This window comes from Numida meleagris, chromosome 5, assembly GCF_002078875.1.
Source record: "Numida meleagris isolate 19003 breed g44 Domestic line chromosome 5, NumMel1.0, whole genome shotgun sequence".
In the NCBI taxonomy this organism is placed as follows: domain Eukaryota; kingdom Metazoa; phylum Chordata; class Aves; order Galliformes; family Numididae; genus Numida; species Numida meleagris.
Window position 1 is genome coordinate 46,830,829 of NC_034413.1, and position 19,508 is coordinate 46,850,336.

General features: G+C 36.3%; 1 protein-coding gene across 1 annotated transcript in view; it reads right to left on the minus strand.

The window, feature by feature from the left end:
* The window catches only part of PARD3B (par-3 family cell polarity regulator beta), a 374,909-nt gene that overhangs the window by 206,804 nt on the left and 148,597 nt on the right, over positions 1 to 19,508 (minus strand). Inside the window, exons 6-10 of the mRNA XM_021398013.1 lie at positions 12,225 to 12,311; positions 8,661 to 8,786; positions 4,416 to 4,774; positions 2,561 to 2,700; positions 1,683 to 1,811 (exon numbers count right to left, since the gene is read on the minus strand). Coding sequence (XP_021253688.1) covers positions 1,683 to 1,811; positions 2,561 to 2,700; positions 4,416 to 4,774; positions 8,661 to 8,786; positions 12,225 to 12,311 — 841 coding nt within the window. The remainder of the gene's footprint in view (positions 1 to 1,682; positions 1,812 to 2,560; positions 2,701 to 4,415; positions 4,775 to 8,660; positions 8,787 to 12,224; positions 12,312 to 19,508) is intronic.

Here is a 19,508-nt window from a genome sequence, read left to right on the forward strand (position 1 = left end):
TTCAAAAGTAAGTCGCCTTTTGAAAGGCAGTTAATCCTTCCTGTAGGGGCCAGAATTTAATAGCAGGCAATTGGGAAGGTAAAAATTATAAACAGCTTTTAGATTCTTCCAGCCTACTATAGCCACATACTGTTACAGTGATTTCCAAAAGAATTTGGACTACAACACTAAAGAATAACATGTAATGCTGAGGGAAGATGAGAAAAAAGAAGAATACGTCCTTTAGAAAAAGCACACTTTCCAAGTGATGTGTTTTGTAACTTAAAACTTCTAAAACAAAGAGAAAAAACAACAAAACTGGATGAGCCACCGTCTCAAAAAAAAATCTCAAATTTAGAAGAGATGGTAAAGGAAAAGAAATCTTAAATGTAACAGCTAATTTTGTACTTGAGTCTCAGAAATGTCCCTAAGGTTTACACAGACAGTGACACCACAGCACAGGGCTTCCTAAATCGAACTTCACAATGACCAACTTATCTCTTTTGGGAACCACTGACAAGGAATGTCCAATTAACCTGGGACAGGGCTGAATATACTCTACCATTATTCTCCTTAAAAATTACTCAATTGGAATGGAGAAGGAAACCAAAATGGTTTTGTTAAGACACTTTACAATTGCTCTATTACAGAAAAAAGGAGGTACCAGGAACATAAGAGAAAAGGTTCACATGACAGTATGTGAACTCCTCTCCAGCCTCTCCTCCTACCAGAGGCAGCGGACGCCTTTACCTCAGCAAGGTCCATCCAACAACAAGGAAGCAAAAGGAAAACTATCAGCAATCGTTTGTGAGAAAGCATACTGGATAATTTCTGTAGAAGGTTCTGCTAACAATGTAAAGGAAGATGCTTCCTTCTCCCTTTTTGCTTTTCATTTAAGAAAAAAATCAAGGCGGGTTTGTGTTCTTTTGAGATAAAAAGAGACAAAAGCAGGAAATACTCTCCTTCCTTTATCCCAGTAACTTCTTAATGAAAGGTCAAGTATTGTCATCAATCAAGGAAGAGGGACCAAAGAGATGACCTTCTTTGAGGGGAAACAAGTACATATCAGATAGCACTTTTACACTGATGTAGTCCTCCTATGACCACGTGAGACAAAAAGAGAACACAGTTTCATGCTCACATTAAAAAGAAAAGTGAAAATTAAGCGCTACAGATAAGCTCTGGGATGTCTGATTTTCTTCCATTAAGTCAGACAGTCACAGTCAAGCAAAAGCTCACTTCCAAAATTTGTCAGGAACACAATTGAATGCTGCCTCTCACTGCTTCTGCAGTTTGGCAGCCCAGCTTAGAAGATTCATCACCTAGGGTCAGCCAACATCACTAGCTTATTACTGATAAACTGCAGGACTCGTTACGTGCACTTTAAACAGCTTTAAAGTTTGTTGCTTTTCTGAAAGAGAACAATCCACTTTCAGTCATGCCTGACCTCACAGTTACAAAATTCATTTACCATATTCCACTGTGAACGATGCTTATGATGTAATTTCTGGGAAGAAAATAAATTTTATGGAATTCTATCTGAAGTAGATAAAACCAAATATAAGTAATTCTCCAACGCAAGACTTATTGACTTATCCTTTGCTAGCTTTCTCAGCCAACATCAGTTAACTTCCATTTCCTGGGCTAGTTTTAAAACACAGAGTTTCTTTTCAATACCACTCTTGAAGAAAAAATAAGTTTACCAGCTCTCGAGGTAGAAAGGCCTCTTCCTGACGAGCCACAATCAGACAAACAGTTTCCCCTTGCTTTGTGCTCCTCAGCATAGCTACAAGTTCTTCCTGCGTCCTGCCAATGATGTCTCGTCCATTCACCTACCAGAAACAAAAGCAAAGAGGATGCTGTAACAGTATGTACTTGTTTTTATCATTTTCCCCTCATCTAATGCTGGTGTCATTTGTTGACTGAGAGCAAATAATTAGCAACAGCTCTAACACTGTCTCCCCCTGAACCTGCAGAAGTTACTTAACCTTTTTTTTTCTCATTTTTACCATCTGCTAAAGCAGGTCTGCAGTACTTACCCACCTTGCAGGGGGTTTGTGAGGCTTAATTAGTTTCTAAAGCACTTTGAAGATGAAAAGTACAAAAACAAGACCTAAGTATTATTAAAACTGTTTACTTTAAGAGCTTTTTGAGGTTACTAAGTAGAAATAACCCATTAGATAATGAAATTGTAAGTCACAATCTATCTGAAAATTTTAAAAAGACCAATTTGAGCAAAATTGCCTTAAAATGAGTACTTAACAACCTCAATATTAATCAGATTTTTGGACATGGCTGAAGAGGCCATACAAGCTTTTATTCTAAACTGATATATTTTCATGCTTGAAGAACCTGTGTGTTAGATCTCCCTTGTTCTACTGTTCCATGGACCCCTGTATGCATCAACTTTTTCAAAATCGTAAAAAACTTGTTGACAAACAGGACAAAAGCCATGATGCATTTTACCAAGGTCAAACATTTTGATTATATACATCAGTAGTACATACAGGAAATACAGCATGTATGTTAAAACCAGAGATCAAGATTAATCAATGCAAATAAAATGAATGTTTATCCTAACCTCCAGGATCCTGTCGCCTGACTGCAAACGACCATCTTTTACCGCTGCACCTTTTGGTAAAATATTCTTAACAAAAATAGGACCAGGACCATGTACTGAAGAGTCCCTGGTAACCACAGTGAAGCCAAGTCCTTCAGGACCTAGGAGGTCAGACAAAGAATTCCCAGCATAAGTTTTAACAAGTAAATGATGATCACTGAAATAAGTAATCAATGTCACTAACGTACCACAGACACTCATTTGGGTTAGCTCTTAAAAAAAAGAAAAGGAAACAAAAAGCTGTAAACATGAACATATTTTCTGCACAATCTGGAGAAGAATTATATTAATGTCAGAACACACATGCTTAAATCCTCTGGCAACAACTATACAGATGGAAACGCTTTTAGATAACCCACAATAATACAAGACAAACCAGAACTGTCATTTTAAACAGCATACCTTTTCTGTAACTGGTTTTATCATCACCCTGCACATTAATGTCAATAGCCACTGCAACAAATCAGAGCAACCAGAATTGCTTACTTACAAGCACAAATATAATTTAGCAGGTTTTACTGAAAGTTAGTGAAAATGGGAAAATGTCATGTGATTTGCATGCATAACATACATGACTGTATTTTGTTAAGAAAATTCAAGTGTTCTAAAGCTGCCATTAATGAAGGCATTGTTTACTTGGAAATAAACAACCTTGAGTGTTAATAGATAAATATTTGAATAAATAATTAGACAGTAAAATCAATATTAAGAATTATTGTTTATAGGTCACCAAAATCACTCAAGAATAGTGGTGTCCAGAATGATCTTTTTTTCATTGAGCACATTTGCTGCCCATGTAGGCTGGTTTTCAGACATGTCAGTATCGCATTCCTATCATTTCTAAAAATATAAATTATAATTCCAAAATCAAAAACATTATATCTAAAATGGTAAAAATTCTGAAGTAAGTTTCGTTAACATAAAGCTAAAGAGTTCAGAAGAAAATATGAGTGATTTAAGAAATAACAAAAATTAAGAAAAGACAGCTTGATTACATTCATTATGTGTTAAAAGAATAAAGTTACAGACAGTTTTTAAAAAGGTCACTTCTAGCATCAAATTTAACTCTCAGACAAATCAGAGACAGAAATTAAACAGAAAATGTAAATGCTAATTGGGATCTGCTTAAGCACACTTTACTGCATGGGCATAAACTTGCTGTTCCATGCAGAGACAGACATCTGCATGGAGTAGCAATTAAGAATATACACAGAAAAAGTGGGGTACTGACAGCAAGAAAAATACAGATGAAAAGATACAGTTTGAAGAAAATAAAAAAGAGAAAGACAAAATTTGTGGTCAGCATGAAACAGAGCAGAGTATTTTTTAAATACCTTTTACATTTTAAAAATTTAATTTAAATTTAACCTTTTAAATTTTAAGAAGGTATTTTTAAAATACCTTTTACCAGAGCAGAGTATTTTTTAAATACCTTTTAAAGATATCCTAATTACAAGTCAGTCAGCAGATATGAATAAAAAATAATAAGCATCAGTAGCAGAAAGTTCAAACTCCTGTATCGGGAAAAAACTGAACTGCTTCTTCATGTCACATGTTCCACATAACCAAGGAACCGGTAAACTGAGATGGTTTAAGATGAGTCAGTTGAGATAACACTTCCAAAACTTACAGGAAAGCTGACTGTTGAGAACACTACTGTTCACATTCTTCTACCTTTTGGAAATTTTGGAACTTTTAAACCAAAAATAACTTGCTTGTACATTCAATGTCCTTAGTTCAGTTAAAAGCTAGTAGCTTTAACTAGTTCATTCAAAAGTATCAATACTACAGAAAAAAAAAATCTCCAAAGATTTACCTTTTTTCAAGTCTATCTTTATTTTCTTTGCATTTTTTTTATTGCCAAAGCCCATAAGGGGAGACAATGAGGGCGAAGATGGTTTTCTACCCAGACGTGGGAGGTTGGGACTCTTAGCTTGTTGTAGTGTTGCCTGTACACCAGCATCCAAGCTGCTTGCTCCAGAAAGATTAATTGTTTTCAGAGTAGGCTTTGGATGAACAGGAGGTGGAATCTTTGTTTTGGGAACTTCGTCATCATTATGCAGAAAACAAAGGGGAGCAATAGCAGACTTTTCGTATTGTTCTCGATTATAAGGAGGAAGGACTTCCAAGATGACACTTTGAAATTTCATTGCCTGACGGAAGATGTCCTGAGCCCTTTAAAAGAAAGATATGAAAATTCACATAACAAACCAGAAAATATGGGCACTGTTTGAGGTTGTTTACAGAGAAGAAGACAAAAATGTATCTTAAATGTGGGCAAATAACATTACCTTCACATCTGCACAATCTCTTTTCTAAAAAGTAAGCATGAAATAAGATTTCTATACCATAACATTTCCTTAAATTTCAAGTAGGAATATCACATCTGTCAGGATCCCTATAACGCTATGAAAACATATCAGAGTATAAAGTAATGCAGCTGTCCATGCAGAACATCAGGCAGTGAAGTTCTGGTTGCAAAAACTCATCAAAAGTTTGTTACATGCTTGATGGCCCACAGCCACAAAGGTCACTTACAACCAATTGCTCTGGTGAATACATATATCCTAACGAAGCTCAAGACTCCAGTTATTCTACTAGAACCTAACTGCCCCCCAAATTCCTCCATCACCCCTTACACAACTGCTGTCTGCTTCCACAGCAAAAAAAAAAATGGGGCTATGGAAAACATGGACATGTCCACAAGAAACATGGTGTCTGTAAATGGTGCAACAAAAACAATCAGGGCATGCGATATACAGATATCTGAAGAAACATGATGACTGCAAAAGGGGTCATTGTTTGTGTGTTTCTACATAAATGAGTAAGTAGATATAACTCACACCTTTCAAGCAGTAACTCCTTGTAAATGTGGATACTTGGACTTAATCAGTGTCTTTATAGATGCGCTTAAGTATAGGAGTAGAAATTGTGCTAAAGCATTTCATAAAACTGCTCCTCTTGACCTGATGTATGGTAACAGCACAATGTTTGGACTCCTCATTTATTGCAAGGCAATTAAGACACAGCCTGGCCAAAACAACTGCTCATACACTGTCTTCCCTGAATTTTGAACAACCCATAGTCTCCATTGATCAAGACATTCTGTGAACCTTGGATTCTGAAGGAGCAAAGGAGACTTCTTTCTATGCTTTCCTTTCCCATTTTCTAAGGGTTCAACTGAAGTGGACTGAAAGCCTTTCCACACTGCAGAAGACAACTCAAATGCAAATATTAATAGTAGCTGAAGCACATTTTGGGAAAGAAAAAAATCTGTTTTGAGGGGATTTTGTTTTTGGGAAAATGAAGACACAGACGTCATAGTGAAATCTCAACAATCATTACGGCTGCAAGATAGAAAAGCCTTGGCTATACCAAATGTACATGAAACAATAGTCAGAACAATTGTATTCACTGACAGGATACAATGCCTGAAGAGAAACATCAAACATGGAGGAGAAAGGTGGCAGGAAGAATGTTGTGGGAAGGTATTCTTCCAGCTTCACTCTTGAGAGTTAGATTTCAGCAAAACTGTAACTGCACTACCCCCTGCATCTGCAACGATTACAGGTTTTCAAGGACAGGCCTTATCCTGATTTTAAGCTCACAGCATAAGGATGTGAAGTCTTTAACTGGGTTTCTCTTGGTCCTCATTTTCATCCTTGCAAGTATATGCTTGGCCACATGTTAGAAAGTAATTTAATAACTCAGTTCCAGTGGATGAATATTTTAAATATATGAAAGAGAAAATATAAGATCTCCTACAAACAAAAAATAGTGGAAATAACACAAGCCATCCTTTGGGAAAGTCTAAATGCAGTCTTCAGGGGCAAAATAACTAGCTGCACTTCAAAGCGAAAGAATAATGGATGGATAAATTTACATTTCTGGAGACCCCAAACACACACTTTAAAGAAATAAGGGAGTCAATTAGAAGAGGTGCTAGAAGCTCTACAACACAACAGAATGTAATCGAATAGATTAACAGCAAATGAAAAAGCAGACCAGTAGTTCTAATACACATAAATATTATAAACATGGGAATATAGAAAGTAGGTTGTTGCTATTACAGCTGTAGAAGAAGCAATCATCAGGAGCAATACTATAAAGCCACTGCTGAAAATGGAATGAGACAGTATGTAACAAACTCTTTCAAGTGTTAAAGCAGTTTTTACAAAGATTATGAAGAACTGACAATTTGAAACTAGCAAACAGATTTTCTTCTCAAAGGAGAATCTGATGAGTGTTTCTAGGTCAGTAGTCATCAGGACAATACTACTTCACAGTCACTGGAATTGCTGCAACTTGGACTTCTTCTACAATATCAATTGTACTGTGCCAGATAAAAACCAAAAGGCATATACATGGGATTAATTTCAGCCTGGAACGGTGCTTTCTCCAGTCATTCTCAGCAATCAGAAACAAGAGAGGATGCGGAAGGCAGTTCTGGAAGGAGTACAGTAGGCCATGGGACCTAGAGGCTAGAGCTTGTCCAAAGTCTCTTCAGCCCTCAAATGAATATAGTGTGGATGCAGAATCCTCATTACCCACAATTTTTTTCTCTGATCCAAAACCACTGCAACCACACTACCTTTGATTATAATATATAGCTCCTCAGGAGGGTGACTGATTGGACTTTTAGTCCCTTCTGCTCTCCTGATGATAAAGACTGTCTAAGATAACTGGTTTCTCCCTTCCAACTCCCACAGTCTTTCACAAACTTGGAGAAAAAGTGTCCTGCATTTCACAATTTGAAGGAGAACCTGGCAGAGAATTGGAAGTTTTGCTGAATTATTTATAAGTGTTCCAAAATAGAGTAACCCTACAGAAAAAAACACAGAGTCCTCAGACCCACGTACATCTCTTATGCTTTGAACGTCTTTGGAAAATTAGTTAAATTCTGAAGAGAGTACAAAGGAGACCAGTATGTAAACAAATATGCAATTTTGGAAAGAGATTTTGTCCAGGCAGACTCATTTGAGAAGTACACATCTTCATTACAAAACTGCACAGGTGAAGCAATCTTATCTTCACATTTAAATTCTGGTAATCTTAGTTACTTATGCAGGAATTCTCCATCGTGGCTGTAAGAGAATAGCATGTGCAGTATTACATCAGGATGTTTTTACCACCAATCATTCCGAAAGCAGTTATCTGGAAAACCTGTCAAGGAGGAAAAAAGCACAGCCACAGAAACATGTTAATACCTACTACTAACTATGTTGGTTTTATCAAAGCCTATTTGGCAAATATTTATCCCTAAAAATGAAATTACGTATTTGATTTTAGTCTAGATACCTTGAATGTTTGGCTTACTGTTCAGAAAGTTTAGCCTCAACTCCCTTGAGATCTCCATAGGTTTTTGTTATATCGTAAACAAACACTCAGCTGTCTAAACATACAGATTAGAAGATAAAAACAAATTACTATGTAATTACTACAGCAAATATCTGAAATTTGAGAGGCTATTCTTTCTTGCAACAATGTCACCAATTCATAGCCAATCAAAGCAACCTGTAACTTAAAGTAACTTGAGATGAATAGTAGATGTCAACAGATTTTTAATAAAAGTCATAACAGGTGAGACTTAACCATATACCTCAACTAATCATAGTTTGACAGTACTAGTATTCCTAAAAACCTAAATGCTAAAAAAGCTACAGCACCAGAAAAATCTCATCTCCTTTGCAAAAGAACATCAAAAGATATTTTGCAAAGCTGATTCATTATGAAGTTCTTAAGAGGAACTAATTACAAAGAAAATATGCAAAAAAAAAAAAAAAAGAAGAATTAGAAAGTGAAGATAACTTTAAAAAAACAACACGAAGTCATTTAAATTAACTAAGCAGAATAGGTTCACTAAGGCTACAAGAAAATTCTTGCCCTCATTCTATACCTTTTTTTGAGGTTTCAGAAAGAAAATCACAAAGTTTCTGCCAAACAGTAATTTTACAGTCATCTTATCCAAAATAAATATTTATCAATTTGCATGAATATTTCAATAAACTCAGCATTGTTTAAAATCCTTGTTAGTTAAAAATATCAGTAAAACAGCACTCACTGCGCAAATGTTTTATCTATAAGGTCCACATGGTTGATCCTCACAATGCATTCATTTTCATGGAAGAGCCCATCACGCCTAGATCTACTATTTTCTTCAACACCACGGATAAAAAGTCCCAGCATCCTAGATGGAGGGAAAAAAAAAGTTAAAACTATCCTTATTCTGCTGAAACTAATTTATAGCAATCAAATATACATATTAAACTTTATATGACTTGAGATAGTGAAGACCATAATGAACTGCTTAACCTAAAGCAAAGGATTTTCCATTCTCGCTTCAATTAACAGGGGGTTGTAAGAAGCACCAATAAAAATTGCTGGACATTAATGCTATCCTACATGCTAGAACTTCAAAAACCATTAAATCCTGTAAGTCATACTCGGATATATGGAAGAAATGCCCTCGATCTAGATAAAAAGTTGTACGTACTTTATGAAATAGAGGTTGGTCACAAAGATTAAATTGCTCCAAAGAAAAGCACAGTTTAAAATTTAATGTTCTAACTAGACTTCAGCAAGCTAAACTGGCATGAGGATAAGACAAAAATAACCAAAGTTGCTATGTTTGGAAAGTCTCCAAAACTTTTCAGTTCCCAAAGCCCGCTATTTTGATACATGACAGCAAAACCATTTATGTATCTTGCAGATCAAAACCTAAGCTTGTTTGTTTGTTTGCTTTTTACCATGTTACTCACAAATTGAAAACTGAAGAGTACCACGGATGTGTTAAGTGAAGAAGCACAGCTGGAGTAAGACTGCAGCAGGGCTAACATCTGGCAGGGCTGAACTATTCTTGATCTACCTGGAGCATCTCTGTATTGCAAACACAACTCAACGTAGATATATCAAATGATACTAGTATGATGTCCCAGTAACCCAACAACTGCATGTTCACGAAGATCTTTTATCATCCAGTTTTATCCACTAAATTGCCACGCTATATCAGCACAGACAGATATTCTGTAGAGGCCATTTTCTATTGGTTATACTGCATAAAAAAACTGATGTGCAATTTCCAACTTTGCCAGCACTCACATCACAAAACAGAAGTCTTGTATTTTTTCTCAGATTCATAACTGTCTCGTATTCAATTCTATTCAACAGATTCACAGCAAGCTATTTCAAATGACATAATATTAATTGTGCATCTGATGTTAGATCCAGTAAGATTTTAAAATTGATATTTATGTCTAAAGCAACATACTTTAAATGTAAACTTGGTTCCAACTGAACAGAATGTTTTTAAAGATCTAACAGAAATGAAAGTCCCAACACATCAAGGTTCTCTTGTAGCCTGTGTTATACTCTTCAATAAAGGATTCAAAGGGCAAGTGGTGGTGAAGAGCCATAGCCCTACCGATGACAAACATCCAACGAGCTGCAATCAAAAAACTAAATGCCAACAAATAATTCAATACATCTGTGTTAAGATAGAAACCAAAAGAAGCAGGGAAATTAAAGACCTTACAAATTAAGTCGGTTGCTGTGATCTTCACTAATCCTATTGTGCCTAGATGCTGCATCCGTGTAACACTATAGGCTTTCCCACTTGTCTGAAACCTATTGTGTGTGCACTGCGGAATCTGAACGAGTGGCTTGAGTTACATATGCTAAGGCAGCTTAAATTCATTACTCCATTACCTATGTCATACAGTCTCAATTTTAGTATTGTTTTAATGCACTATTAAACTTTAATTTTCTTTCTTAATGATATCTAAGTGCAGAAGAAAGGGGGAAAATATTTCCACTAGTTTTCTAATTCCTATACAAGAGTTCATAAATTAATAAGATATTTAACTACACATAGAAAAGTTTTGCTCCGCAGCATACTAGGTCTAAAGTCAGCATTACCTTATTAGTAGATAACTGTTTACAACTGAAATACCAGACCAAGTTAGTCATGGTTGACATGCCCCCATAAATTGCACCTCGTCGTTAACCGAAATAAAAGATGCTCTGTACTTTCTCATCTTTCATGAGTTAAAATTTATGCACTAGTCTAATGCCTGATTAAATAAAAGGGGTAGGTGATTCAAGTTACCCTAGCACTCTTACAAAGTTATCGGTATGGTTCTGCCAAGGGTTGTTACAATTTCAAGACAACTGTCTAAACAAGTAGGTCATCTGTCAAAACAAAAGAACAAAACTCTTGTTCTGAGAGATCCCCCAAAATGTCTGTAAATAATGACATAATAACACGCACACAATGTAGACAAAAGAACTCCACTTTTTCATTGTGGAGGTCTTTAAAAGCTGCACCCAAAACACCAAGACTTCAACATGGAACTCTAGTACGCTTACAAAAATTACTGATTTTAACAGCATATAATTTTATCACATTTTCTACTAAGAATCTTGAAATATAGTGTACATAATACAACATTCAAGGTGTGCTTAATCCAAGGAACTATTGTCTGCATTTCATGATGGGTCACGAACACCAGCACCTTGCTCAAGACAAGCAGGCAGCCTCAAAGCCAAGGACACAGCTCAAACTTCCTTCTGTCCCCACGGAAGAGCAACTTTGTTCTTGCAACTGTGACAAAATTTTTCCAGCAGCAGGTGGTTGTCTACTTTCCCCTTCGGCAAATAAATATTTTGAATGAATTTGGACTCACTAACAACCTGGGATGGTGCTGAGAAAGCATTTAGGGGCACAAATTTTTACAAGGCAATTTAATCCTTCACATTCTCTGTCCTACATGAAAGCTGACAACTAAAGAAACATTTAAGGATTAGAAAATTTTTACTTTAGTAATAACTGGCTTTGTGTTACAGGCAGTCACATTACTATAAAATGGTGTCATTTATGGCCCTGGCAATTTCCCATCTCTTGTTCAGGACTGCCAGTGTCAAATTAACTCCCTGGCTAAGCCTCTCTTTCATCCCAGATTTAGTCAGGTTTATTTATTTATTTATTTATTTATTCGTGACATTCCAGTTACATAGCTCGGAAAACAGTTATAATAAAAATGCTGACACAGTCTTAACTACAGTACATCAATATGAGCATGCTGCTATAATAGGCTTTTGTGATCTCAAGAGAATATGTTAAATCATTTATAATTAACGTAGTTGTATTGTGACAAAGAAAAGTTCACGGTTATAGTACACATTCTATAAATGCTATACAACCAAATCTGAAAGGTGGCTTGAAAAAAAAATAAGAATTTATTTATTTTCTTGTCTGAGAAGTCACTAAGGAAGGGCCTATGCAGAGAACTCCAATTGAATCAAAAAATCTTAAAATTAAAAAATAAATAAATACACAGAAAATTATGCCAACTCTGACATCTTAGCATTTGTTTTTTCTACAGTCTAGTTTACCATTCAGAGAAGAAAACCAGAGGCAACTGAAAGGACAAGTGAAATTGAATTGTCTCACTTGTAAGAGACTAGCAAGCATTTTGGTAAGGGAAGACAGGGTCCATAGACTCAATTATCATTTTTAATTTTTTTTTTAATCGTTTGTTCTTCTTTGTGGTTAGTAGGTAGTTAAAGAGAACTGCAACTGAAATTCTTTCATTAATACACTTTCTGAGCAATGCAGACAATATCTTACCTTCCACTCAAAGATGAAAAAAAGGGCACTACGTGTATTCCCAAGGGTCCACCTTCCCCAGAAATCTCCACTGTTTTGGTCATTTCACTAAAAAAGAGCACAAAGAAACACACCTCATTTGCTTCTTCACAGAATTTTCTACTTTAAAAACATATTCTACCCTAAAAACAAATGATTTGATCAAATCAGTGAAAGTATAAAAACAATATTGGACTCAGAACTCACTATTATAGAGAATATCTGATGACTTTCAAAACAGCTAAGAATTTCTTCAATTTTTCTTTAGTTTAGGAGTTGGGTACCCTGATAGGAAATGTCATCAAATACTACATGTCTTCTTAATAGAACCCTTAGAAAATTAACTAGACTATGTAAGAATAAGCTTTGAAGTCTGAAGAATCTTCATTCTATTTAAAAATAAAGGTTACTCAACATGTTGTAGAGAAAAGCAACTTTTTAAACTTAAGTTTCTTTTGAGACTCTTCAGTCAATTTCTCCATGAGGACACATTATAAACAGGAAAATCACACTTCAAAGACATAAAACAAGTAAGCCAGTTAATTGAATTACAAGTATTTTGCTTTCTGCCTTCCACTGCATACAGCTTCACTGACATACAAAAAAAACATTCTTCATACTGAATAGATTTTGTTAATCACTATAACTATAATCAGAATTGCAACTCAGCTCATTTTTTTCAGGAAGTTTCCTTCTTCAAGCACCATTATCAATAACCTCTGTATTATCTCTGACAATTTTTTTTTTAGCTGTTCATGGCTTGGTGCTATTTCCTTTCCTATTGAGTATTTCATCCCACTAGCCTTGCAGGGACCTTAGTTCTATTCTGGGTGATCATAATTTGAAAAGGAAGGTACTTGAATTGGCTAGAACATCAAAAAAGATCAGAAGGGGGCAAGTCCTACATACCAGTACGGAATTCCTACCTTCAGTGTTAGTCTACATTTTCTGAAACACCTCCCTCCCCCTGAACCATACTGAACTCCACCGACATTCAGAATTAGGGGACAGCTACTGGGTATTTCCCTTCACATTAGGAATACTCTGATCCATTCAAGTTATAAAAAGCTCTGTCTACGTCTGCATGCAAGTTCTATAGTTTTCACTGTTCTGTAAACACTGAACCAAATGACCACTTCATGTACTGTCCTGAGTTGAAGTCAGTCTTGACACTTTCTGCAGGGATCAGGTGACAGATCTCACTGACCCACGGTCCTTGGATTCAACACAGGAATGGGCAGAAATGCACAATTACAAGGGTGCCGTGTCCTACCACCCTGAAAGTGACTACCTAGCTATGCCAGGTAGCTACATAAAAACACCCAGTACAATGTACACCTCTCAAGAAGAAGGATAATAACTGCAAGTGGTCTTATACAAATTCTGCCACTGCTTTCTAATAACACAATATTTTTATTTTAAAAGCCCTTTTCCAGTTGTATGGTGAGTAATCACAAGCAACTTGCCCTTGGTACAATAATTCTTTTCTTGCTTAGCTAAATATGGAAAATAAAATTCTACGGTTTCATGGTTTTTTTGCAATTTTTTCTCCCAAGAAGTCTGACTGGAATGAATTTGTACTTCCTAAAAATGAAACGTACACATCCTGAACAACAAACCACCACCGATCTCAAAACAAGAGACTTTAACATTACTGTAACGCAGGCATTATCAACGTGCATTGCTACCTGCTCATTTTTTCTTTCCCATATTCCCTTCTCATTATGAACGAAGCAGGGAAATCCTGACAAAACCTTCCTGTGAGGTTCTTTTGGTTTGGTTTCACTAAATTTTTTTTTCTAGTGAAACTGTTCAGAAAAGCTAGAGTCTACTCAGGATGATTCCCAAAACCACACACGTAGGAAGTTAACTATTCTTCCTGTTTAATCTTCTACTTCCACCAATTCTCTTAACAGACAAATATATACATACACAATTAAAATGCTACCTGTATTATCTTTTGAACTTGTACAGAATCACAACATTCAAGGGAATTAAGCAACAAGTCCTCTGGGCCCAGAAAATAATCAACAATAGTGAACTGGTTTTCATTTGTACTGGAAAGATTTTAAATAAATTATGGCTGTCCCCAGATAACCCTGTGTTGCTCAAGGACTCTCGGGATGTCATCTTCCTAAGCAGTGGTAAAATACAGCAGGAATTTTCTGAGGGCGATTATGACAGACATGTTACCTGTCATCTCACATCAGTGCACTTACAGTTAAAAGTCAGCTCAAAGCCAAAGACAACATACAAGTTTATTTTTAAATCTAACAAAATCTATTCAGTATGAAGAATGGGGTTCCTTCTGAAAACAAGTAGCCTGCAGGTAGATTGTGTGTGACTTTTAAAACAGTGACACATCCTAGAAGTTATGCACTAAAGTGCTAAATATCCAGAACAAGAGCACATTATACACAAATACAAAAGAAGTGCTTTATGTTTGTAAAGGAAAAAAAAATTGTGACTCTGAAATACTTTTCATTCCCAAGTGTAATTCCTATTTACACCTGAAAACAAAACTTTACAACAACATGAATAGATCTTTGAAGACATACTGTTTTTATATACCTACAAAAGCCTGAGAGTTTAAAAAAAAAAATAAAGCAGGTTATCTGGGATTGGGCTTTCTTGGTTCAGAACTTCAAAGATTAAAGACTTGGAAAAATCAGACCTCATCCTCTCCTGCTGACCATCTTCCAGCTGGTTTCATCTGCCCATGAGAACAGCTTTATTCTACAGCATGCTGACCATGCTGGCTTACAGTTTAAACTACACTAGCGAGAGAACTGGGGAGTAAGAGGAGGTGTTAGTGAAGTGCTGAGTAGGATGAGCTTGAGCTTTAAGCCTAAGGGTACCAACTCCCGAAGTCCACAGGCACTAAGGACCCCAAGGTGCTGGATCTCTGAGTTCAAGAGTCATGTTAAAAAACCGAAAGCAGGTGGTGGGAGAGAACGCAGAACAGCAAAACCATGGTTTTGGTTGGAGCTGCAGTATTGATAAAAGAGAGTAATTTATGGATTTACTGCAATATTCAATACATTTAAAAAACAACCTAATCCCCAAAAAGGAAAAGGTAACTTACAAAAGTTAGTTACATTCTTGTGACCTTCTCCTATTTCCAATCACCTCTATCCATCCTAAATGCATTTTACAATAAATAAAAATGCAGCTCTGACCTAACAGATGTCAGTATCCTGGAGCCCAGTTGCTGGCTTGGGATGAGGGCAGCAGCACCAGCTCACAGGTTAGCGAGGCACGCAGTGTGGCATCTTCTGCACATTCCAGGGAGCAGAGATACTGCTCCAGAAAATACTGCAGCTTCTGCAAATGCATGCTGGTGAACTGACCCTGCCTCTGGTCTCAGCAAGGAGACCGCCCCTGCCCAGCGGTGCTTCTGGCTGAGTCCAAGGCCACAGCCAGCGCTGCACTATTGATTTTAAGCCTAAAGAAGCCACAATTGTTTACTACATAAACTCTCCAGTGCTTGATGCTTATTGATTTCTGCCGGATTCTTTACAGTCTATCACATTTGGCAGGAAGATTAGCCATGTATGTTATTAAAAATGTTGATGAGCACAGTTTGAGAAGATATAGAGGATGTATGTGCATGCGTGTGAGTGCAGTGAGCATGCACAATGGTCCATTTTGAGCATGGAAAACAAACGTAAATGGAGTGCTGCATATTCAGCGTCCAGTCAGTCTGATGTTCACATTGATAGTGACCTTGCTGTCAAATATTACAGCTCTCTCCTGAACACAACACCAGGTGTTATCAATTTGTCATACACAATGGGAAAACTTCATTAGCTGAAGGCTCCTCTACAAACTATCCAATAATAGTGAAGAATTGATCTCAACCCCAAAAGCACAGGTGCTTAAAAGGGACCTCGTTCCACAAGTAAAAATTTTGAACTAGAATTTTGTTCGCTTTGACCTTCCCAAATTACCAGTGCTGGGAGGATCTTCGTAGGATTTCTCTCACAGAATGCAGTAGATACAACCTACAACAGATTAGCTGCTTTGCAACACATAGAAGGGAGCACCTTGGAAAAAAGTTGTTTCAACATGGGGCAAAACTTGTCAGCATGTGCAAGTCATAAGCAGTTAACATTCCAATGACATATTCTTCTGCCATTTTAACCCTATGCAGCATCTGCATTGAACTAGTCAACTCAGATGCATGATGACAAAGAAAGAAGCTTTGAATATACTACTCAATTCCTCATACACTTTTAAGAAAAGTTGCAGTTAATAAGCTGCCATATTCAAAAAATAGTAATTCTTAGTGCAGGATGTCAGCGTGCCCCCTGCAAACAGAGGAGCACAGCTGATATTCCTATGATGCTTTGTGGCATTTTTATTGACCAGAGCCAAGTAAAAGGCAAGAGAAATACCACTCAGATGCAGAGAGGTCACAGATGCAGTTACTGAGTAATTAAGTATCTGTACCCATCCTTTCAGAGAAGCCAGCCAAACTAAGCCATCTGAATGCACATTCTCCTCCCACTTCAGACTCCTTTTTCATCTTTCCTTCCCCCTTTTAAACCAGATGCTAGAAGTTCTGATGAAAATTACTTGGTAATGGTAAAGAAGAAACTGGAGCTGGAGATGCTAGTGTGAAGTCAATCAAGGATAGACAAAAATCTAAGCAATATCCAAGCAGTGGTGGAGAGCACTCCGCAAGGAGAGGAAAAAGCCACTCAATGTGCAGAGTCAGGAAAGAGCTTTCCCAGCACAGCCAAGGAAGTTGCCCACTTGCCTCTAAGAGAGGTACCTTTCAGTTGCTCCATTCTACACAGAAATAAACAAACTAGCAAAAAATTAAAATATTTACTATGAAGTAATGCTGTAATCTTCCAGTTTCAGGTTTGAAGTGGCAACCAATCATCATTTTGTATCCAAAATGTGTTAATTCTCACAACATCAGCTATCTAAAAATTTAGAGGCAAACCAGACAGCCTGCAGGCACCAGGTTTTTGTCTTTTTTTTTTTTTTAAAGTTGTTGCACTTGTGTTGTTAGAATACTGCAAGACACAGAAAGTGGTTAAAAAAAAAAAAAAAAGAGAAGGAAAAAACACTGCCTCTACGCTTTAATTATGTATCTACAGTGCTTACACCAAGGAACTAACCGTGACCTCTGCTGAAAAGTGGCAAGATAGTAAAATAGAACTTAATGAAAACACGTAATGAATTATCAATGCATGCATTACTCTCAGAGTTCCAGCTAATCCACTGCTATTAAGCTAAACATTCACTTCCAAGCAGATTCATGTTTCCTGTTCCTTAACACAGTCATTTTTATTAAGAAAAGAGAAACAAGATTTCAGAAACAGTATTTCTATATACAATGTGCAACAGGACTGAACGTTACGGGCTGCAACACATTTCTCTGTGATGGCTGTAGAGTACTGAGACCCCACTGTTACTTGAAATATTTTTCCTAGTTCAGAACATGATGGGAAACAAGGAAAAATAGAATATTTTATGAACTGATTGTATTAGCTTAGCTACTCTTATTCTGAGCATTTTTACTAGCAAATACAAAATAAAATAACCACCATCAGAAATTACAAGAGGATTGCCATTACTTCTGTTTTTATATATTCCACTAAAAATTGCCAATGACATGATGTTTCAAGTCTCTCCTCCAGTGAAGTTCAGCTCTCAGAAGGTCACATTAAATTCTTCAGACTCCTGGGGGATGCTGTCCTGAAAAATTTCCCACTACTTCCACAGTGAAATGTTTCATAGAGAATTTGGGCAAAGAAACTTTCTTCCTATTAGCTTCTACATACAGGAACTAGAAGGCCTCCATACTGCCACTCATTTCATTTACTCCGTGTGAAACTTTCTAATTTTATCTACCTAAAGCAATTTACTGACTTTCTTCAAATTGAACAGTTTTCCTACTTGAGGGAGAATTATAAAACAATCCAGGTCTGAAGCCTTTCACTTCGGCTGACTGGGTTTCACAATCATAAAATATTAATTGTGATGTTCTTCATTTTCCCTCCCTCTGAAATGCCCATTATTAGCTACAGTTAGACAAGGGATACTGACCACAGTATCCTTGAACAGACAGACTCTTGTTCTGATGAGAAGTCTCAGATAATTTTCTTAGGTGATTAGCTGCTGTTTTTTTTTTAAGTGCTATAGGTCATAATGACCAAACTCCATGACAGGAAGGAATACTTTCTGGTGAAAGCAGTGGGGACAATAGTGGTTTTCTTTTCTTCCATAGCATGGAGCAACCCTCAGGCTGAAATATTAGTTTCATTAACATCATTAAACATAACACGACTTATTTAAATAAAGGTTTACCCTATCATGACTTGGTAATCCTTCATGGCCCTAAAACCTTCAAAACATAACAAGACAGACATCTCCACAAATTAAAATTATAATTATTTTTTTCTATAAAGAACAATGTAAAAAGAGCCAAATTAGATGTTAAGATGTTAGATATATTTTTGTGGAAGTAAATTTTTATTCTTTTATTAATAAGAGCTTCTAAAACAGATAATTAGTTAAATTCAGTCAAATTAAGATACTTGTAAGACAGATAGAAAGCCTCTAGTGAGTGTTTCATTATTTTTTCTTTATAAAAAAATTGCTACTAAAAAAATACTTCTGTAAAAACAGTTTAAAAAATAACTCTTCACTTCTTCACTTCTCTAAGGAAAAAGCTATACAGAAACAAAATCACTGCTTTAAAATTTATTTTCTTTAATATTTGAAATTCCAGTAAATTTCACAGAAATGACAACGTGGTTGTTTTTGTTTGTTTGTTTTTGTTTTCATTCTTTTGTTCATTTGGTTGGTTTTTTGTTTTTGTTTTGTTTTGTTTTAAATAATGTTCTCTGAAATACTCCTAAGTTCACTGTTTCTAGACGTTTGAATATCTTACAAATACTTGAATATATTTAACAAGTTTTAGGCTGAAAAAATCTTACTAACACCCTTAATGTCAGCAGGCAAAGCAGTATTTTGAAAAATCTGAACGTCCTCCTCTCCGGCCCATAGAGTGCATAGCAAGGTATATTTTTGGTACAGCCTGAAACGCCTCCAGAGACGGGGCATCCACAGCATCTCTGGCAACCTGTTCCAGTGCCCCACCACTCTCTGAATAAGAAATATTTTCCCTTATAGCTGACCTACATTTCCCCTCTTTTAGTTTAAAGCCGTTCCTCCCTGTCCTATCACTATCAGACCATGTAAAAAGTCACTCTTCTTTCTGCTTATACGCTCCCTTCAAGTACTGGA